The sequence below is a fragment of the Passer domesticus genome, chromosome 3 (assembly GCF_036417665.1).
Source record: "Passer domesticus isolate bPasDom1 chromosome 3, bPasDom1.hap1, whole genome shotgun sequence".
Classification (NCBI taxonomy): Eukaryota; Metazoa; Chordata; class Aves; order Passeriformes; family Passeridae; genus Passer; species Passer domesticus.
In genome coordinates this window covers 57180902-57203275 of record NC_087476.1, presented here as the reverse complement: position 1 = coordinate 57203275, position 22374 = coordinate 57180902, and the positions used below count along the sequence as shown (strand labels likewise).

At 39.1% G+C, this 22374-nt stretch overlaps 1 protein-coding gene across 1 annotated transcript in view; it reads left to right on the top strand.

Moving 5' to 3' along the window:
• Positions 1–20861, top strand: part of IGF2R (insulin like growth factor 2 receptor) — a 55368-nt gene extending 34507 nt beyond the window's left edge. Inside the window, exons 25-48 of the mRNA XM_064413265.1 lie at positions 401–579; positions 944–1031; positions 2422–2628; positions 2980–3110; positions 3791–3888; positions 4696–4832; positions 5430–5620; positions 6187–6313; positions 6689–6811; positions 7803–8065; positions 8759–8971; positions 9890–10039; positions 11060–11221; positions 11727–11928; positions 12330–12476; positions 12600–12834; positions 13785–13921; positions 14442–14556; positions 15919–16065; positions 16508–16692; positions 17057–17243; positions 18274–18438; positions 18718–18787; positions 19194–20861. Of these exons, the coding sequence (XP_064269335.1) occupies positions 401–579; positions 944–1031; positions 2422–2628; positions 2980–3110; positions 3791–3888; positions 4696–4832; positions 5430–5620; positions 6187–6313; positions 6689–6811; positions 7803–8065; positions 8759–8971; positions 9890–10039; positions 11060–11221; positions 11727–11928; positions 12330–12476; positions 12600–12834; positions 13785–13921; positions 14442–14556; positions 15919–16065; positions 16508–16692; positions 17057–17243; positions 18274–18438; positions 18718–18787; positions 19194–19595 (4061 nt within the window). The 3' untranslated portion in view covers positions 19596–20861. The remainder of the gene's footprint in view (positions 1–400; positions 580–943; positions 1032–2421; positions 2629–2979; positions 3111–3790; positions 3889–4695; positions 4833–5429; positions 5621–6186; positions 6314–6688; positions 6812–7802; positions 8066–8758; positions 8972–9889; positions 10040–11059; positions 11222–11726; positions 11929–12329; positions 12477–12599; positions 12835–13784; positions 13922–14441; positions 14557–15918; positions 16066–16507; positions 16693–17056; positions 17244–18273; positions 18439–18717; positions 18788–19193) is intronic.
• The last annotated feature ends 1513 nt before the right edge of the window (positions 20862–22374 follow it).

Below are 22374 nucleotides of genomic sequence, written 5' to 3'. Positions count from 1 at the left end.
AAATTAACTCTACCCAGCTGAAACTAGTACAGAAAGTCAAATGTTGTTGAAGCCTCCTAACTGAATTAAGCCAAAATGAGAAGCTTTTGCCATGTCTTACTCCATTCTAGCCAGTTTAATATATTTAACTGTACTGTAGTTTTTTATGAGTCTGTGGAATCAGATAATTAGTGCAGTTTTAAATATTTCAGTATGCAGGAGTAACTTGTTATATTCCTCAAAGGCTTTAGCTACACAGTGTCTCTAACCATATTGATGAATATGTGTATTGTGTTCTGCTTCAGGAGTTTGAGACAGTTTACTTCAAAGCTCTCTTAAAGATACCCTTTTATATTATTTTACAGTCAATTTAACACTAGTTGTCAAAGCTTTGAACTAAAACCCAGTTCTTTTCCTGTAGGTGGTGCCATAGGATCTTGTGTGAAATACGCTGATAAAAGCAAGAACCTTGGAGTCATTCAGATAAACCCCCAGGCTGCTACCGATGGGTCGTTAAGCATTATCTACTTGAATGGTGACACATGCAAAGATAATCAGCGTTATTCTACACGTATAATCTTCCAGTGTGATCAAACAACGGTAATTTTCTCTTCGACTTGCTGCTAATGAGGATTTTAATGCTTGTACCAAAACAGACCATGTTTATTTCTCTTAAAATGGAGAGACTGGTTCTAAAAAGTAAAATCTTACATACTGGGTTTTTCCCTGTCTCTTCTTGAAAAAGCTGTCTGTTTTACTGAACCTGTAGAACACAATTGTGAACTATCATGGAATCCTCTGAGCCACCAAAAGCAGCTCTTTGCTGAACATGAGTACTGCAGTTTGATAGTGGAGACTTTAAACTGTGCAACTGCAGTAAAAAAAAAAAAAGGCCATGTGTGTATGTTTTGAGACTTGCAGTGTAATTATTAGTAAGCCTCCTTCATATGGCTCTTTTCTGTAGGGATCACCAGTGTTGGAACAGGAGAATGACTGTGAGTTTGTCTTTGTTTGGAGGACTTTGGCAGCATGTCCTGTTCACAAAGCAGAAGGTAAGTAGTTATTTGAGATTTGAAGTATCAGCCAAACTGTCCAAATAATAAATACTTGAATGAAACTATGTTGGTTTCTTGCCCTGTGAATCTTTATGTAAAAAGTGTTGGCTTGTGGAGGAACATCTATTCTGAGCTTTAAGCAACTACAAATCCTGTCTAATGTTAAAAGTACAAGTTAGGGTGACAGGCAGATGTACTTGCCTATCTAGGGAAAGGAGATTTAGTACAATACTTTATCAAAACAGCATTATTGCTGTCATGTTAAGTCACAGACAGACTTGCTAGTAAATATTAAGGCACCAGGTTTCATGAGAATGGAGTTGATTCTATGCCTGGCAAGTCATTCCCTGTCCCTCACTAAAGACTGGAAGGAAGACTAAACTTGACCCTAGTTAGACACTGGGGAAGAGTCTCAGTTTGTATTTGACTCCACGATGTGCAACAAGAAATCACAAGTTCTAGTTCTGGTACTTGATTGTCTCTTAGATGGAAGACTGAGTGTGTAGGCATCTTCTCTGCCTTTGCAGGCTTTGTTTTGCAGCTTGTAGATAATTCCTTAAAATATCTGGACTTCCTGTGAAGGATGTATCACAAGATCCTAGTCTTTATTGAAACTGCTGATGACCTGACGTGGCATGAGGAATGTTCACAAACTGCTGCTCTGTAGCACATAATTACTGTGCAGGACACTGGTGACTGAATTGTGGTTTTAAAGGAAGAAAACTGATGTCTTTAGCTGGGTACCAACATGTATGATCAAGAAGAGCATAATGTTTGAGTGATACAATCTGATGATTTTTTTAAAAAGCTTCAGAATGTTGAGTAAAGGGTCACTTTAAAACTGAGGACTTGAGCAACAGCAAAGTTGCTGACATATATCAGCTAATGAGACTCTTGAAACTAGAATTTTCCTAAATCTTCTTTTATATGCATCTTTATAGATTTGTAAGCTGGAATAAATATTTCCTATGACTGATTATTTTCTTAACTCGGCAACCTTCAGAGCTGTTAAAAGAAGATACAAGACTGACATCTAGGACACCTTTTGCTTTGATCTTGTGACCTTGCTGTTCTTTCCAGATAATTAAGCAAGTTCTGGACTTAGTGTCTCTCATTTTGTACTTAACCTTCAGCACAGCTGAAGGAAGAACTTGAGATCACTCTGAGGCAGTTTTTGAACTACAGTGTGACTTTCACATCTTTCTTTAGAGGCAGTTATAAAATAAATGTGCCATTTATACTAAGATGGTTCTTCAGTGTCACTGCCTTGAAGTAGGTACTCATTTTTGTGGCCTTATTTGTCCAGTAAGCCATAATTGTCCCCAGTGTATTTGGCAAGGCTAATAGATCTTAAGTTGTATTTTAAATTGTTAACTTCCTTTTAAAGGAAAAGATTGCCAGGTGAAAGATCCAAGATATGGTCACGTTTTTAACCTGAAGCCGCTTTCTGGTAAAAACATCAAAGTGAGTACAGATGAGTATGACTACTACTTCAGTGTTTGTGGAGAAATAACAGAACCTTGCACAGGAAAGGGTCGTGGTGTTGCATCGTGTCAAGTAAAGAAGATGGACCCTTCTTTTGAAAAAGTAGCAGGTACTGCACTTACCTAAAGAAACCTAGGGAGTGGGAAGATTAACCAGGGTGAAGAAGGGTTCTTGCTAATCTAGTATTATCTAATGAGATAGAACACCTCACTGCTTTTGCTCAATGTGCAGATAAAATACCATACCTGTAGTTACCTTGATACTAATTATGAATGAGTTCAGCCTTACTGTGCTGGAGTAGTAGTCCCTCGATAACTGGATTGCAAGTTTTAGAGGAAGGTTGAGGTCTATCTGTTCTTTACTTGTGCATTTTATTGCTGTTTATGTGACCCTGTCAGAGGCATTACTGCAGTTGTGTGTTTACTGTAGCTGTTGACTTTTCTCAACTCTTTGCTTCTAGGCTTACGTACAGACAAACTGACTTTCAAAAATGGTCTAATAATGATTAATTACACCAGTGGGGAAAAATGTCATAAAATATATGAACGATCAACTGCTATATTATTCTATTGTGACAAGACTTCATCTGAGGTTAGTTTCAAAACTGTGCTTCCTGTACATACGGTCTTCCAGAATTACTCTTTTTTAATGTATGGAAGGTTAGGGTGAAGAACATGAACATGCCTAATCACTTACAGATTAGACAAGCGATTCAAAGGTCCTGTGAGGGGACAAAAAGATGAAGAATGTTTTGAATCTCCTGTTTATGGATGGTACCTTTATCATTGTTCAGGAAGATCAGTGGGTATTGTTCCTTTAAGGGACGTCTGTCATTACCAAAGCTCTTGGAGAAGTTGGGAAGGGATGTTCTTCCATAAATAACAGTCGTTTCTTTGTATGAAATAAAAGGTAGAAGGTTGAATGTGCAGGAAAGCATTTGTTTCATGGCCAGACTAAAATAATGTGATTACTTGCTTTTGGGATCTGATTTGCGCTTCCCTTACTGTTCTTAATCAATTGTGTATAGAATTACTTTTTCTCTTCTTATTTCCTGGGGGAGGCAGCAATTACTAATGGCTGCCCTTTTATCAAAAGTGTGCATATGAATAAACTCAGATTTGGGAGAAGCCATGCTTAGCTGGTCAGAGGAAGAGTGTGGCTCTAAGACAATATGTGTGTTCTTGGATTTTCCTGAAGCATGACTGAGGCATTTGGTTGTTTCCATGTGTCTAAATGAGAAAGCAAATTAATTTCTTCCTGTGTTCTTTCAGCCTGTATTTTTGAAGGAAACTCCAGACTGCACCTACATGTTTGAATGGCATACTCAGTATGCTTGCCCACCTGTTAAATCTACTGAGTGCTCCTACAAGTAAGTTGTTTTCACAAAATTAAAATGGAACTGTATGTTGAGAGAGACAAATACAGCCTTCTTGCAATTCAGTGCAACCCTGCCCCTTTAGCTATTGTGTTTTGTCCAGCTAATGTAGCATTCAATGCCAATGCATAATATTTTGAATAACTTTTGCAGTTTGTGCTTCTGAAAAATAATTTAATTGGGAAAAAAACCACAACTTTGAGATTCTTCTGGGGAATAATAGAAGGGAGCTGTTTGATGTGTATTTATTGGTGGTTGAATGCTGAGTATGTTAGGTCATTGCAAGTGTCTAGTTATGTAACAGCATCTAATTTAAATAAGGCTACAAGTGTCTGTTTGGAACTTCCACCAAACAGTGCTTCAGGAAAAATGTCATTTGTATCAGTCATAACCAAGTATTAGCTCATTAAGATTGGAGGTGGGGTCAGAGGTGGCTAATATTTGGCCCAAAATTTGGACATCTGGCCTCATTATAGGTCTGTACCCTAAGGTAAAACAGTGTACTGTAACTGTGTGTATGCTTGCCATGCACTGAAAGCCAACATGCTTGAATTAAAAGTTGGAATTACTCTTGCATTGGCTGAGAGATGTGTGCATGTGGACAGGTTCTGTGGGGATAGCTGGTGCAGTGATATCCCTCTACTGAATTTGAAGTTTCTGGGGAGCACTGCATTCTGATGCAGACTTCTTTTCCAGTGTAATACTCTGCTTTGAGTTACCAGGTTGAAATTACTGTGGTAACTTAAGAATTGCAATTTTAAAGTGCTTAATTATTTTACATCCCTTTAATCTTTTGTCCAGAGATGACGAAGGAAATTTCTATGACTTCTCGTCCCTGACGCGACACAGAGAGAACTGGGAGGCCATTGCTATATCTGCTACTACCCAGAAATACTACATTAATGTCTGCAGGCCCTTAGTACCCTATAGTGCTACACGTAAGTGCAAAATACAAATGTATTCTTCCTACAGCTAGGGAAGGCAAGTGGTAGGACAGTACTGCTGGTGGCTGTTCTGAGTGAAATAAATCACAAAGCAAAGTATGCGGAGACAGTGGTGTGATTTTAGCACCAGAGGGAAAGGTAGATTGTGAGCCTGATTTCCATCTGTTTAGTGGGTGAGATTCACTAGCAGCTCTTCTCTTGATAGCTTTGGCATCCTAGCTCTTCAGTCCTTATCCAAAGTTTGCTATAGCTCTTAAAAATTAAAATAATCAGTTCAGAATTTCCCTATGACATCTTCTGAATGACTGTATTTTGTGCAGTGCAAGGCCAGACTGCAGCCTTCCACTCTGTAGTAGTCTACTCCCCCTGTGGCAGCTGCCACTAGTTTTTGCATGATCTTAAGTGAAGTGAGACAATTGCTGCTAGTTGCGTTTTTTGGGGAAAATGCACCCCAATGAGTATGGTTTGGACAGTAGCTTGGAGATGGATCAGCCATGATATACCTGAAAGTAGAGTAGTGGACTTTTATTCCAGGCAAGTACACCTTACTAACATTTGGAGTAATAATGCAGTTTTTGTTTATCTGTATAGGTTCCTGCCCTTCTGATGCTGCTGCCTCCCTCATTGAGGGTACAAAATGTACCAGTCTTGGGGAAGTGGCTGATGGTCCTCGTTGGGAAAATGTCACTTTTATCCTGAAATACATTAATGGAGATCAGTGTCCAGATAAAACTCGGAAGAGAACAACAATATTGCGCCTCAAGTGTGATGAAAACAGAATTGTGAGTGGGTTCCTGCTACTGGGATTTTGTGTTCATGCGAGCAGAAGGACTTACAGTACTTGAATTTTAGATGCTGAGCAGTTTTTAAGAGGTTGTTTTGTACACTCTGTTAGAACAAATTTTGTCATCTGTAATAGCTTCACATCATCTGCTTACATCTTGAAGATAAATGTAGTGCAGGTTGGGAAGCGTTTCAAGTAGTAAATAATGCTGTTGGCTGTGTAGCTCTTAACTCTTGCACATCTGTATGCCTTGCCATTAAGTACTCTTCCATTTGATGAGATTTGAATTGCCTTTTGGATTTTCTATTACCCTAGGCTACCTTTAGCTCTCCTGTCATTAATTTTATTTCTCCTGATAATGATTCTGTACTGTTGTGTATTTGAAATAATCACAGTTAAATACTCTGTCCTTGGATTAATTCACTGGACTATGATAATCTCTCAGGTTTTAGGACTGGTGTTTGAACTGAGGTCACCTTCAGGCTGTAGGGATAAACCTGTTAGCATGGAATCTTACACTATCACTCTATTGAGATGTTGCTCTCTCCACTTTTTTCTGTTTAGGAATCAAAGCCAGAACTTATAACTGCCATTGAAGATTGTGAATATACCTTCTTATGGTTCACTGCTGCTGCATGTCCTCTTAAAAGCAATGTGCAAAATGACTGTCGAGTAACCAATCCTGCAACAGGTAAGGAGGAGGCCTCAGGATTTTGTATGTGGAAGAGGCTACTGGAAGCAGCACTGCTGTGTTTGTGGTCTTGAGGGACTTTACTAATAAAGGGCAGTGTGACACATCCTCTGGATAGTGACTAACTAATAAGCTTAGTGATGGTAGAAATCTCTTGTACTGCAGTGTTGCTTGGAACAGAAATAGTTGATAGTTCAAAACTAGTTTTTCCTCTGTTAATGTGAATAAGTAACTGTTTGCCTTTCTAAGCTAGCAGGCAAATAGGGTCTGGTTAACCTTCCTACTAAATTAAGTTACTGAAAGCTTATAATACAAAGAAATGTCTTGATTTTGAACCTGAATATGAAATTAAATTGTTCCTTGACCTCTCTATAGGCCACCTCTTTGATCTGACATCTTTAAAGCGAGAGTCTGGCTATACCATCAGTGATTCACACAGCAGAATAATTGAGTTGAATGTTTGTGCTGAAGTTAAAAGTTCATGTGCTAATGGAGCTGGTAAGCAACTTATCCTCTTGTACTGTAATCATTGACTATAGGATAACCAAAAGAAATGCTTATGCTCAAGTTTACTGTAAAATGTAATGTTTTACCAAATGCAGAAGGAGTGAAGGGAGCAGCTGGTGGCTTTACTGACTAGGAAAAGAACCTAAAGCTGTTTTAGGAAACGAGGCCATATGTTTTTACCTAACACCATTCACATGGGCTCGCTTCAGGTCCCAGTCCCTTTAGTTTCTAGTGAACGGACATGAGGGCAGGAATGTAGTTGTCTCTACTGCATGTCTTCAGTGCTGTGAAAATGGAGACATTACAATCTTCCAGCTAGAATGAACTTCATAGTGCTGCATTGCTGTAAAACATCCGCACTGGGCTTTGTGTCTGCACTTTAAACCATTGCCAATCCTCTTTCTAGCTTTCTGTTTTGTTCTGGGTGCTTCTGAAACATCAGTAGGAGTTAACTTTCTGCTTAATTAACTGGTTTTATAGCTGCTCAATTGCAGGTTGAATTACTAGGTCTTCTGTCAAATTGAATATGAAATAATACTTAAGTATCTTAGATATTAAAATAGGAGTATTTCTTGTCGTGAAAATTACTTTTGTGGAGTTAGAAGAAAATATTGGATTGATTTGGTTTTTAAGAGGCATCTTAATAAAATTATATGTGATCTCTCTGACATTTTGTGTTAATTGCTTGGTTTCCAGAGAAGTGATAAGCAAACACTGCTCTGTGGCTGCTTAAGCATGTATAGGTGTAGTACGTTCAGCTGGTTGATGAAGCAATAAAGGCAATATTTGGTCTTTGTATTGGTGCAGTTCAGCTCAGTTTAACGGCAACTCCAGATGCTGTGGCAAAGCCATTCTTACTTAGGAAAATTAAAGTGAAGCAAAAATCTTAAGGTTCCTGCTGCTTATGTTGTATGGTGCAATTTTTGAGGGCAGTTGCATCAGACTTGATCTGTTTTCTTAATTTTTCTTTTTTCCATTTTAGCTGTCTGCATCACAAGTGGCCGAAAACCAGTTAATGCTGGAAAGCAGAGTAAAACTTTAAGTTATGAAGATCAGGTGTTAAAGCTTGTCTATGAAGATGGAGATCCTTGTCCTGCAGACCCTGCACTGAAGCATAAAAGCTATTTTAGCTTTGTATGCAAGTCTGATGCTGGAGATGAGAGCCGGCCTGTTTTTGTGTCTTTTGATGAGCAGACATGCACTAGTTACTTCTCTTGGCATACTTCCTTGGCTTGTGAAGAAGAGGTACAAATTACTCCTGCAGAAAACACTCATGGGACTTCAAATTTTTGAGGGGGGTTAGATATAATAGCAGTATATTTTAAATTCCTTGAGGGAAAGGTTTCTTCTGATCACTTTTTTTCATAGTGACCCAAGCTATTTCAGTGTGATGATAGCTAGACAGTGACAATGATTATTTGTCCTGAAATTTAATGGTAAGTTTGTTAGTTGCTTCTTTTCCAGTAACTAAAGAAGAATGGATTTCTCAAATTCCTCATAGGCTCTCAGTAGGTTTAGGCATGTTAATCGTGTGTGAAATTGATTCTGAAGAAAGGTAGTACTCAAGCCATCAACTTGCAAAACACTAACTTTACATTGTTATAATGTAACCAGGCTTGTTTGTTGGAGGTGGTGGAGGGGAGGAAGGCATGGGGCCTGATCTGAGGAAGTCATAGTGACTACGTATGCTGGAGCTTTGTCTTGGTATTGTTCTGATAGGGACTCCATTCCATAAGAATGTTTAAATGATCAAGGTTTTTCATATGCTGCTTGTAGGTGCTTAGTATCTATAGACAAGCAAAAATTATAACAAATGCTCCTTTTACTTATATTTGAAACTTTTAAATGTAGCCATGCTTCTGGCCCCAAGAAGGATGTTTGTCAATTAATCAAAGCAAGTAATAAAAGAATAAGAGCAATAAATGTACCTTCTTGCAGGTGAAGTGCTCAGTAATGAATGACAGTTCCATTATTGACCTGTCTCCTCTGATCCATCGCACTGGGTATTATGAGGCATTTGTGGATGAAGATATTACAGATGTTTCTCCAGACTTCTACATTAACATCTGTGAGCCTCTCAATCCTATCAAAGATGTCAATTGCCCACCTGGAGCAGCTGTTTGCATGGTTCCTGTTAATGAATCACCAATAGTAAGTACTATGCCAAGAATCACTGAAATGTGCATTTCCTTAATAGTTTAATATACTATCCCTGCCTAGAGACCTGATTTGAACCAGAGGCTTGACAGTGGATTAAAGAAAGGGAATGCAGAACCAAAATCTCCTCTGCAAAGTTTCCTTTTATTGCTTTTCCCTATGAAGAAGTATTTTCCTGTACTGAACCCCAGTGGTCATTTTTGGATGTCAGAAGATTGAATACAGTGATAAATCTAAAAATTGCTACAGAGATTTTTTTTTCATGTAGTGTAAAAGAATTTTTGTGCCAAATATGGACACTGGGAAGTAGAATGTCCTAGACATTCTGTGGCTTAATTGATCTTGTGATAGCCTGTTGTAACTGGAAGCAGTCTAGATGCTGGTATGCTTCAAAATGCACTTAGATGATTTATATAAGAATTTGATAGCTACATAAATAGCAAGCCTGTTACAGAGGATTGACTGACTTGTCTGTGTCATTACCTTGAGAGATCTATGTTTTTTCTTTTGAGGACTTGTTTACAAGCTCTAGAATATAGACCTAAAAAGCTGTGATTGTTTTCCATGAATTTCCGTAGTCATCTAGTGATCTTATTCCATGGTTAATGCTATTTTTAAGTGATGTGTTGGTAATTTGGCACATTGATGTAAAGAAGAATCTACCTCTAAGAGGCAGAAACTCCTTGGCTTTTGTCAGACTTGGTTAAAACTGTTTTGAATTGCTCGACTTGTGTTTTGTTAGGATTGAAATGTAATGGCTTTTCTTTGACTATAAAATGAATTTTTTGGAAGAGCAGTAGTTGTGCTCTCGTGTAAACCAAATAGATGAATCTGAATTGATCTGAATCTCTGGGCTGATGTGGAATCTAGGTGTATCCTGTAATTCTATTAATACATATTTTTGCTGTGTAGGATATTGGTCGTGTTACTGAACCTCCCCAGTTCAATAAGGCAGGAAATGAAGTTTACATCACCTACAACAGCACTACTCCTTGTCAGATAAACAATGGATTGAACTATACTTCTGTTATTGCATTTCACTGTGGCCAAGGAACTAGTCTGGTAAGACATCTATTAAACTTAGGTTGCTATTGGAGCATAATGGAAAGTGGGTAGTAACCAGTGTTAGCTTTGCTTAAAACTAAGTCAAGGATTTCTTTCTATAATGTATGGATGGACTTTCTTCAAGAAGAAATATCGTATTTGTTCTCTTGACTGGCCAGAATTTTATTGAGTGCATGAACTTTAAGCTTGAGAGTAACAGGTTCTGATGATTTCAAGCATCAGATTCCACAGAAGTAATGTAATGATAACTTATTGCTGACATTAAACTTAATGCTGTATTGCACCTCATTTAGATCCTAAAGTTTGTACTTGTACCTCAAGCTAACACAAGAAGCAGTGTAACTATACAGGTATTACTGTGAAGTGTTCCTCCTATGCTGTAACCTTTTCTATAATCACACAGACCTTAAAAAATTTGCAATTAGCTGCTTATATTTTTATTTTATGTCAACACTCAGACACTAAATTGAATTTCTGTGGTGATGAGAATTTAACACTTCTTGAATTTTTTTAATGCTTCAACAAACTGTAGAGAAGCACTTAAATATATTTGTCAAACTAGAGTGTGCTGAAGATCATGAAACCACTTTCCATCAGCACAGGGCATGAGCTGAAATTTGAGGCAGCTCTGAATATTACACATACTAATACTTCAGTTTAAAATATGATAAAGTAAACAGTATTCTCTCTCACCTTAACTCAGTGAAATTTCTTAACACTCTGCCATCAAGAAGCACAGCCCTCACACTATTGCTGGTTGCAACTGTGCTGAACATCAAAATCTCAACCCTAATTAACATGAAAGCTTGTGTACCTTGACTGTTTTGTGGAGCTAGGTAGAATGCACTTCCCTTGAAAGTTTCTTTGTTACTGGTTATAATATGGTGTTTGTCCTACAACTGATGAAGTCTAGCCATGGTAATAACTGAGATTAACTACTGGGGAAGGGGGAAAGTGCAGAGACAACAACCAACTCTCCAAAAGTTAAATGTGTCTTCCTGTGTTCTTTGCTAACAGGGTAAGCCAAAGATGATAAGGAAAATTGACTGCACATTTGTGTTTGAGTGGGAAACTCCACTTGTGTGTCCTGATAAAGTGAAAACTTTAGGCTGCTCTGTGATTGATGAACAGCTACACTATACGTTTAACCTGTCCAGCCTTTCTGGAAGATCATTTGAGGTAACGCCTTTTTATGGTGTGACATTTATTTATTTTTTTATTTATAATAGCCTATTGCTATCAGCATTTTAAAACTGCAGGAAGGGTTTCTTCTAAGCATTCAGTGTGAGAAAAGGCTGAAGTGTGCTGTGGTCAGTATTGATACTTGTTTGGTTTCTGACAGAGGGAATAATATTAGAGAGTATAACACTTTAATATTTTTGAGAGTGAAGTTAATGTTATTTTGAGAGTGAAGTTACACAGTGATGGGTAAAGGAATGAGAAATCTTCACATTTTGACAGAATTTTGGATAAGAAAGCAGATCTGCTGAACATATTTTATCTGTGGTCCTGTGTGCTTTATCTGCAGTGTTGTCATATTAAGGAAGGCCAGACTTGCAAAATTAGTTCTCTCTTCCTCCTGCATTATGCAAATGCTGCCTGAGACTTGGTTTTATGAAGCACTTGTGTGATTTTGTAAGTACTGATTCTAGACTTGCTGTGATGCTTCTGATTGTCTACACAGGTGTTTTCTGGATCCGACAATTACCACATTGGTGTGTGCAGTGTGGGCTTGCCCCAGGGAAAATGCAGAGATGGGGCAGTGTGTCTGACATCTAAAAATGGTGTGTCATCTTTTGGAAACATAAAGGAAATGAGACTGGACTATAGCCACCAGGATGAAACAGTCATCTTGCAATATACAGGAGGTGATCGGTGCCCTCCAGGTGAGATTGAAGCAGGCCCATTCTTTATGTTCAAAACTTGTCAGGATATTTTCCCCTTAAAACAGGAGGTTTTGTTGTGACAGGAGGAAGCAACCTAGATTTTAAATACAGTAATAGAAACATGCAGTTTTGCTAAATCACAAGTTCCATACAAATCTGCAGCATCAACATTTATCTCCCTGGAAGAGACAGCACAACTTTTCTGTAGGGATGATTGTAGCTATGTAGATGTATGCTACATCTGGCTTTCTAATTGGGTTTAAATTCAGTGTCTCAGTATTTCTGTTGTCTGCCACTGACCTTTCTTTAGTATTGAAGTACAGGCTTTGAATAAGGTTCTCAATATGGATACACCTCTATTCTGCTGTGTGTAGTTATGAGGTTATACCTTTCCTTCTCAGTGACTGAAAAGGGAGAGCTCTGTGTGTTCCCCTTCAAGTACAAAGGGAAGACCTATAAGGAATGCATTACAGAAGGGAAGAATGAGCCATGGTGTGCTACAACTGAAAACTACCAGGGAGATGAAAAGTGGGGGTTCTGTAGTAGCTGTAAGTACTTCATATACTTTATGTACAAGGATGTTAGCTAACACAGAGATTTATCTGTACTAAAATCCATACATGCCTGCAAGCCTCCTGTGAAATACACTTTTTTAACCTTTCCCCTTACAGCAACTGCAAGAAGGGAATCTACCATTATCTTTACATGTGATGAAAATGCTGGTGTTGGGAGCCCATACCTTCTCAGTGAGACTCTTGGTTGTGCTGTGACATTTGAATGGAAGACTCAAGCTGTTTGTCCTCCCAAGAAAATGGAGTGCAAGTTTGTCCAAAAACACAGAACATATGACTTGAGAATGCTCTCTTCGCTGACAGGATCATGGATCTTTTTCCACAATGGGAACTCGTGAGTAATAAGCAACTCACAGGAAGCAGCTTAATTATCAGTACAGTTGTAATGTGACATAGAATTTCTGTTTAGTGCCTGCTCAGTGTCTTAAAACTGTCAGTGCTTAACACTTCATATAAATTTAAACCCGAGAAAAGAATCCATTTTATCTGAAGGGACTGAGTCATCACATTGTTCATTCTCACTCTTTTCCTCTATTGGTAACCCTTTTTAAAGGACAAATACATCTAAAATAAAAGCTATTTAAAAACTTAATATTTAAACTGCTATCTTAAAAATGTAATTTTGTTGTTTCAATGCTATTTTTTTTATTCTTAATTTTGTTGAAGTAAAGTCTTAATTACTTAGTTGCTTTCTTTTGACCCAAATGTATAACTTATTTTCTGATGTTTTACTGGGGCTTTTCACCCATATTCCTTGATGTATTAGTGTAGTGGAAAATATGGATGTCAGGAAGTCATCAACCTCTCCAGCCTCCCTCCTCCAGCTAGGAAATAGAAATGAACTGGGCAAGGATGACAGCATCTAATTCTAAACTTATGATAAGCTGTGGGATAGTAAAACAGTTCACTGCTCTAATGTGTCGGAGCTGGCATAACTCTGAGGAGATGCTGAATGTAGGGTAGTACTATAACTTTTATAAATGAAAAAACTTCAGGATATTTCTTGACTCCCTTCCAATTTCTAGTCTGGACCTAGGTCAAAATTAACTAGTGACCTAATCTGGTAAATGAGCAATTTTATTTTTTGCACACGCTTTTACTTGAAAATGATAGTTAGAAGTAATCTGTCAAACCTTAGTACATGCTTTAGTCTGTCAGCTAATTTAAGATTTAGTTTCTTGCAACCTGTCTAGCTCCCCACAAAGATTCTAAAGTTTGTGTATCACGTCTTCAGTTTAGCCTAAATGAATTTTAAAGAAGTTTTGTCTTCCATGTCCTGTATAGGTACTATGTGAACCTCTGTCAGAGGGTACATGAGGGACCCACAGGCTGCCCTGAAAGAGCCAGTATTTGCAGGAAAAGCTACAATGGAGATGTTCAAGTTCTTGGACTTGTTCATACACAGAAGCTGAATGTGACAGGTAGAGTTACTTTTTCTTCCTGTGGAGAGCTAGAGACTAAAGGTTTAAATCTTACAGCTTGGCTGTAGTAGTTTTTGAATTATACTGAAGCCTTTATTTTGAAATATTTTTATCAGTGAATCTTCTGTTTAAAAATGAAAACAGAATGTGACATTTAAGGCATGAGAAAACATTGAAGCAAAAAAACAGTGTTGTCATTAAAGCTTTAAGAAATTAATTATCTATCTGAATATCAAGAAATCCTTTTATTACAGTCAGGATACCCAAACACTGGCACAGGTTGTCTAAGGAGATTGTGGAGTTTCCTACCTTGGAGGTATTCAGAGTCTGTCTGGACATAGTCCTGGACAGCTGGCCCACATGACCCCACTTGAGCAGGGGGTTTGAACCAGATGACCTCCAGGGATCCCTTCCAACCTCAGCCAGTCTGTGATTCTATAGTTGTGAGAGGGCAAAGGAGCAAAGGAAGCTTCTGACAGCTGCTTACAAAAACCTTTTGTCACCTTTTTGTTTCTCCTAGGTGATACAGTGTATATTAGTTATTCCAGTTGGCAAGAATGTAGGAAAAATAAGAAAGTAACAACAATTATAGAACTGAAATGTGCAAGAACAGTTGGCATGCCCATGCTGCAGAGGTGAGTAATAAATGTACATACCACTGATCTTGACAGCTGATTCTTTTGTACCTCTCCAGTAAACTGTTAAATCTAAGGACAGGAACTCTTTGCTCTGTTGGACAGTCCCTAAAATAATCCATGGTCTGTACTTGCACAACATAGGATCTTTGGAGTCTGTGCAGTTGTTCATTTTCATAAACATCATATTTTGTATTTATCCTAAAATTTCTGGGAAAAAAAAAAGCATTCTGCTTCTGAATTAGATCTGGCAGTGGCTCAGATGCTGTTGTTTTCAGTGTCAGTAGTCAATGTCATTGTACACTCTTAACTCTGTTCAAAATCTGTGTATTAAAGAACATTTTCTGCAGGTAAGTGATTGAGCTAATAAAACATGGTTTATTTCTGCCTCAATACAGTGTATTTAACCAGAAGCTCTCTAAAATAAGGTATATATGCATGATCACAAATACTAAGAAAGCTTGAGGACTTTTTGCTTTGTCTTGATATTATTAACACTATATTGCTTGCAGAATTGGAAAACTGAACAAAAGGCTCTGTGTGAGTCAAAGAACTAGGCAGCAAATCTGACTAGCAGTCATGGTTTAGGAATGGTCTCAGTGCTCCCACTGACACTACACACTGCTTGTTCCCCCCTTTCCCCTTCCGAGGGCTGGAGAGGAGCCATGGAGACCCAAGAGGCACAAATCATGGGTTGAGATAACAATAATTTACTGAAAACAAACGAGACAAGCAAAGAAACAGTACCAGCAATGATACCAGGGACAGAGGATACAAGAAGGAGCTGAATGATTCAAACAAGACAATGATAGATGACTGGGGTCCCTCTGCCATGCTGTACTGGTACAGGAAGGACCCCTTCTCCCTAGAAAAGATGTCCTTCCTCCTGTCCCTAGCAATGATGTGAGCTGGTATAGAATAACCTCTGGGTCCTGGCCATGGTCCTTCCTGGCTACTGCAAAAATACTACCCTGTTGTGGCCAGAACCAGGACACTAGCTTATACCTCTTGTCCTGCTTAAATAAAAGGCAGGTTTAACATGCTGCAGAAAAGCAGCCTGATGTGTTTGCTAGCTAAAATGCATCAATAAAACCCTTTGATACACTGTGGGAATTCTGGAATTTTCAGTAGGAAGTTCAGGTGCAGCCAAGTCTTCTAAAATCACAAAACTGCAGAAAAATCCAACGTAATTCTTCAGGTAGCTTTTTTTGAGTGCTGCTCGACTATTTTAGCTTACTCTAGGTGTGATACGTAGGCAGGCCATTGTCACATGTGTGTTAGCAGTTGTCTTTTCCTTTTCTCAAGATGCTAAAAACTTGTTACTCTTTCCTGGAATCATCAGCTTTATCTTTTATTTGGTAGGTTTGATGAAGAAAACTGCGCTTACTACATCACGTGGGACACACGTGCAGCTTGTGCTGTGAAGCAGCAGGAGGTAGAGGTGGTGAATGGAACAGTCATTAATCCTGCAACTGGGAAAAACTTTTCTTTAGGGGATGTTTATTCCAAGTGAGTAAAAAAAAAACCCAAACCAAACCCCAAAACAACAGAATGGTAGAAGTAGTTACCTTTCTGGAGAAGATGGCTAAACTGTGCCATTTATCATAGCTGCAGAGCACACCAGGTGGTTCTTGCAGTCAGTAGTGTGTTATGAGCTGCTGAATTGTGCTTTTGTCTTCATACTATCTTAAACCTCTGAAGGAATGTATTTACATGTTCACTCACACATTGAAGGCAGTATAGCTGGAAAAATCAGTTTTCTGTGCTTGTTATTTCTACTTTGGGGAGGAAGCCACAGTCCTGCATCTTTTCTGGTTGCTGAATCGATCACTCAGCTTGCTCTGGAATCAACCATTGATAGCATCTACCACTGTTGCCAGTCTTATGTCTTGGGAATAACCCCAACCTTTGAGTTTAGGCTTAAGAATAGATTTTTCCTCTGTTTCCTCAGGTTGTACACAGCTTCTGGTGATGTACGGACAAATGGTGATAAATATGTGTATCAAATTCAACTTTCTGGTATAACAAACTCAAGTTCCCCAGAATGCTTTGGAGCAAACATCTGCCAGGTGAAAACCAATGAACGGCGCGTTCGGAGAGTTGGTTCTGCCAGAAATGCCAAATATTATGTTGATGGTAAGTACATGCTCATGTACCAAACAGAATTGCTTGATACTCTGTGAATTGCTTCATCAGAAAATGGTTCTTGGTTGACAATTATGCTAATCCATTTCTGTAAAGCTTTCCAAAGTCTGTCTAGCATAATTTAGATTTACCCCCATCCTTTCTGTGTAAGCTCAGTTGCAAATACGGCTTTAATTGGGGTTAGGGCTTGACACTTGAAGACTGAAAGACTTGAAATTGGAAGACTTTCATCTCCTGTTTTCATCTGTGGTACTACAGAAGCAATGATTTTCTTTAGCTAACTACTTTTTTTTCCAGGGTCTAGTGTTTACAGACTGTTCTCAAGGAAGTAAACTATATTTTCTTCACATTGTAGATGATGATTTGGATGTCATATTTTCATCTGACTCCAGATGTGGTAAAGATAAATCAAAGTTTGTGTCTTCAACCATTTTCTTCCACTGCAATCCAGAAGAGAAGGAAGGCATCCCTGAATTCCTTCACGAGACAGCAGATTGCCAGTATTTATTTACCTGGTACACATCTGCTGTGTGTCCTTTAATGTGAGTAGATAACTGTTTCCTGAAAGCAGCTTTTGTCAGCACTTCTCAGCAAAAGGCTTTTTTTGTATTTATTTGTCACAGTGATTGGGAAAAGGGGAAAAGCTAAAAAAGGAATAGGCTTATAGATTGATGATCATGTATGCAATGTTTGGCACATGACTACTAAATTAAAACTTGCCAAACTGATCTGGACTTAAAGCTGAAGAGACACAGTGGAATTGATATAATTATTTTCACTAAGTAAAAGCTACTGTAGCTGACAGAACATGATGTTTCCTGTTACTGAGAGGAGCAAACAGTTTATGGGTGAGGTGTTTCGTCCCCCTTGTCTTACTGTCTGGAAGACTTTGAAGCTGTGACAAAGACTGGCCTTCCCCTCTATCTGCCCACTTTAGCCTGGAATGGAAAATCATTACAGGTCTTCAAGGAATAATGAAGCATTTCTCCAATTAAATATGATCAGCTAATCAACTGATTAGTGAGGGGACAGTGTTAAAAGGGGAGTGTCTGCATCTAGGTGCTTACAATGTTCTTGACAGGTAGGCAGCCTCACTGTGAAATGGAGTGACTACTTCTGGGAGTGTTTACTTTCTGGCTGCTAGCTTGAAAGCACAGGCCAACTCTTGATTCTGATTTAAATCTGTTGAGGAAGTTTGGTGTGTGTAGTGTCGCAGTCAGATGAGAGGTAGATAATTTCTGTAGCTGTTGCAGTGTGCTCATGTGCAGATTTGCTTCTAAAACAGCAGCTTTATAACTGCTGCTGTATAAGCTCTGGAGTGCTTAATTGTGCTCTGCAGTCTTGACTGTAGTTTCATATATTATTTGATAGCATACTGCGATGTAGGCACAGTACATACATTTGTTTTTTGAGTTGTTTTTTACTTAGATGAAATCCCCTACATTCAGTTCATGCAGCTGTTAGGTGGGAATGACAGGATGGTTGTGGCATGTCTTCTTCCAATCTGCTGTTTCTAATCCAGTTTAAAAAAAACTTATCAATAGATCTTGTCTTTTCAATTTACGTTGCTAGATCAACCAATGATCCTGGAAACAATCAGCACCAGTCAGATGAGGAGACCCAAATACATAAAGGTCTTTCAAGGAGAAGCCAGGCTGTTGGTGCTGTGCTTAGTGTCCTCCTGGTTGTTCTCACTGCGTGTCTCATAATCTTGCTGTTCTACAAAAAAGAGAGGAGGTAAGAAATTAATAGGCTTTAGAAGTTTCTTTCTCAAGACTTGGTTTTAGAACAGTCAGCCTGAAGCTGTACAAAGGGGGAAGCTGTACATTATCAAGGGACAATCACTGGATCAAAACCAAAATCACTGGATTTTGGTAGAGTGGTTCAGGGTCGATGTGATATTTTGTAGCTCATTTGTTGACATGCTTTATGTTGATGGTAAAATTCCAGTGAAGAAAAGTGAGGGCTAATAAGTGGATATAGTGTTCCTAATGTAGTATTCTTTCCTTTGTTTAGGGAAATTGTAATAAACAAGATAACAAACTGCTGCAGAAGATCATCTGGTGTTTCCTACAAATACACAAAGGTACCACAATGACAAAATCAAATTTGTTTCACATGAAGCTTTTGTTAATAAATAAATAACTCTCTTAATTCCTAATTCCTTTAGTGCATGTAAACATATGGCATGGCATCAGGAAAACCACATGACTGATATAAATATATATTTATATTTATGTTGTGAAGTGGGAAAGGAAGATAGAGTTGAGGAAATGAAGAGCAGTCCATAAATCACCAATTAACATGTAAATGTACAAGAAGAGAACAAAGTCTGTTTCAGCACAGTGAAAAGTGATGCTCTTGCAGTGTTTGCTCTCTCCCAGCTACCTTAGACCGAGGCCGTGCATGCTGCGGGGTCTGATGACTGGGCTGATCAGTGTGTGTGTCGGTCTGGAGTGGCAGATGCATTCTCCTCTTTCCTTTTCTTGCAGATAAACAGTGAAGAAGAAGCTAATGAGAATGAGACAGAGTGGCTTATGGAGGAAGTTGCAGCACCAAATCCAAGAACAGCAAAAGGAGGGCAGGAGAATGGTCACATTGCTACCAAGTCTGTTACATCTGAAGCCCTTACCTCTCTCCACGTGGATGACCTGGACAGTGAGGATGAAGTGTTAACCATTCCAGATGTAAAGATTCAAACAGGAAGAGGACTAGACAGGAGCAAGCACCCACAAAGGAAGCTACACAGTTTTGGCAGTGATAACAAATCTTATTTACTGAATGGAGGAAAGGAAACAAAAGCAATAGCAAGGCCAGGCCAGCATCAGGCACAGAACTCTACAAATACAGCATCGTTTCATGATGATAGTGATGAGGACTTGTTGAATATTTAATAACCCTTCTTGTGCCTAATCAAATATATATAGAGAGATTATATATAACAGGACAACATTTCCAACCAAATACGAGGACTTCAGCCTGAAAGATTTTTCTGAATTTTGCCTTTAACAAGAAACCATTGAAAAGGGAAGAAGAGAAAGATTTCTTGGTTGTTTACAATGATCTGTTCAGTAATGACTGGATTTCTGACATCCAGTTGGCTGAGTTAGTTGACTCTCTCTAGCCAGGACACTTTTTTTTAAGTCTCAGCATAGATGTTAAATGCTTGCTTAAAAAAGAGAAACCTTTGAAAGGAAAAGATTAAGGCTCAATGAAGCCCCTGGCTTCTGAGACTCAAGTTATCAGACTACTATAGTTTTAACTCCTTGTATTTATTGATCCTCACTACTCAGGTTTGCTTAATAGTAACATGTTCTTCCTGCCGGCAGGGTATTCTTCTATGGGCTCACCCATTGTGAGACAAGGAAAAGTATAACTTTTGTGTGTTGGGATGATTTGATGTAAATTTTGGAACTGGTCTAATTTATCCTGTAAATTTGAATATCCATTCTAATTTAAACAGATCATTGGTTCAAAGGTATGGACTGAAAGGTACAATTCTGTATAGCTTTAGCCTGAAATGGTTGCTGTTCTTCGCATGGTATTTTTTTTTTTTTTTTTGGTACTGGTCATATGACTGACTTCATCAGTATTTGCCTAAGCAGCTGACAAGCACCCAAAGATTTTTTTTTTCTTTGATTATGGCTGGACTAGGCCAACTGCACAGAGAACCAGACTTTTCAAGGACGTAGAGGCAGAGTTCCTATCCAGTTTGTCATCACCAAGAAAACCCCAAGGACTAGAAGAGTTCTAGTCTGCATAATGCCTCTCTCTGGTATTAATTTCAAGAAAATAAATTTGGGACAATATTTTCTGATAGCCTAATTTCTAGTCTGTATGCTATGATCCTGGCCATGGTCATTGATTTGAAATGTTGCTGGTAATAAATGCAAGTCAGTTTTTCTTTAGCGGTCTTGCTCCTCTCCAGGTGTTTCCTAAATGAAATTATGGACAATGTTAGGGTTTCAAAGCATTGTACAAGAACATGCATTGGTCAGAATTTTTTGAAACTTTTTGTTGTTCCTTTTGGCTGGCTTATTCAGTTTCAACAATGGTTTCTTTTTATAAAAACTCCATTTTGAATCAAAATAGTGTAATATAAAGTATTCAGCAATTTCAATAAAAGATACGCAGTGGGTATTCCAAATCCCACATCTCAAGTCTGGAATCTTTCTTGCACTATTCTGTATGCTGCTCACCAGCCTGGTGAGACCCTTTCCTGCTGTGACGGATACCTCAGTCATGTCACTCAAAATGAGAACCAGTGTTTGATAACAAAGATCAGAATATATAGGTAGGCCCTGGTGTTGTATTTGTTTTTTAATCAGGCTTGGATGTTCCTTTTGTATTGTTACCAGTGGAGCTGGTAAGTCAGTTTGGCTTAAGCTGCATCTTTTCAGACTTAAATCAGCTTTTTTCGTATTCATAATTAGGAGAGCTTGGAGAAGTGGGAGGTTTGATGGTGTATTTTTATTGCTGTCTTTTATCATTACAACAGTTCTCTAAATGCATGTCAGAGGGTTCTGCTTTCCTTGCCCAGGTCGTCAAGGCTGGCGTTTTGAAGTTGTTTGCTCTATGAACCAACTGCATGAAATTATTTCTCCTGTGTAAAATCACATGGTCTCTTTGTTTGGGCTGTGCCTAGCAAGGCTTAGCTAGAACAGAGCTACTCTGTCTGGGGGTGCTTATCTGAGCAAAAACAATGTTATAATTTGCATCTGACAGCAGTGAGTGACTTCAGTGCCTGGTCTTGGAACTATTTACCCAGGCTTTTGTAGGTAGCCTGGCTGAATCTCACCTCTTAGAGAGCTGGATGCATAACCAGCTTCACCAGACCGTTTTCCCCAGAATACTCGACTCCATGGAGGGAAGGGTTATGAGAATAGCAGGGCCCAGATAAGTCTGTACAAATGGCTGGGCCAGGAGCAGAAGCTTTGCCAGTTGGCAGCACGACTCCTTGAGAAGGGTCCCAAAGAAACCCACCTGCCTGGCACAGTCCACACAGCCCCTTCTGGGCTGGCTGCAGAGAGAATGGTGGGAAATAAGGAAAACTGGCCCAGTCTGGATCAAACTTTTGTAGTTCAAGGGAAACTTTTGCACTCCAATACCAACTGTTTAAATAAAACTGTTGGAAAAGAAGTGATGTGAGGGGGTTTTGGGTGTGTTTTTAAGATGCAGCCTAGTGCCTTAGCTTCACCCACTTCCCAGGCAGGCTTTGACTTCAGTTCCCTCTCTCCAGCTGACTGCACACATCCCCCTGCTGAGGAAGGTTGCAGGGGCTGGCTCTGAGCGTGGTGAGTGCTGTGCACGTTCGTGTCCCTGTTCCCCTCCCCAGCTCCACATGGAACTCCTGCAGCCAGGGAGGCAGAGGTCTGGTGCGGGGTGGTGGTGCTGTACTTGGCTGAGGGTGACACAGCTGTGCGTTGGCCAGGAGAGGAGTCCTACTTAACTTGGTGTGGATGTTCCTGACGGAGAAGAGGGTGAAGGAGGAGATGAGAAAGCACATCTGTGTGATGTGGGGAATGATCTTGAAGTGTTGGTTTGCAAAGCAGCTTTCACAGCTGCTCAGGCCACTCTTGGTCTGTAGTTGATGAGCAGTGAGACCAAGTTCTCTTTCAAACCTGGGCCAGAAGGCCTTCTAAGCTGGTTTATTTTTTTCTTGGAGTGTATTGT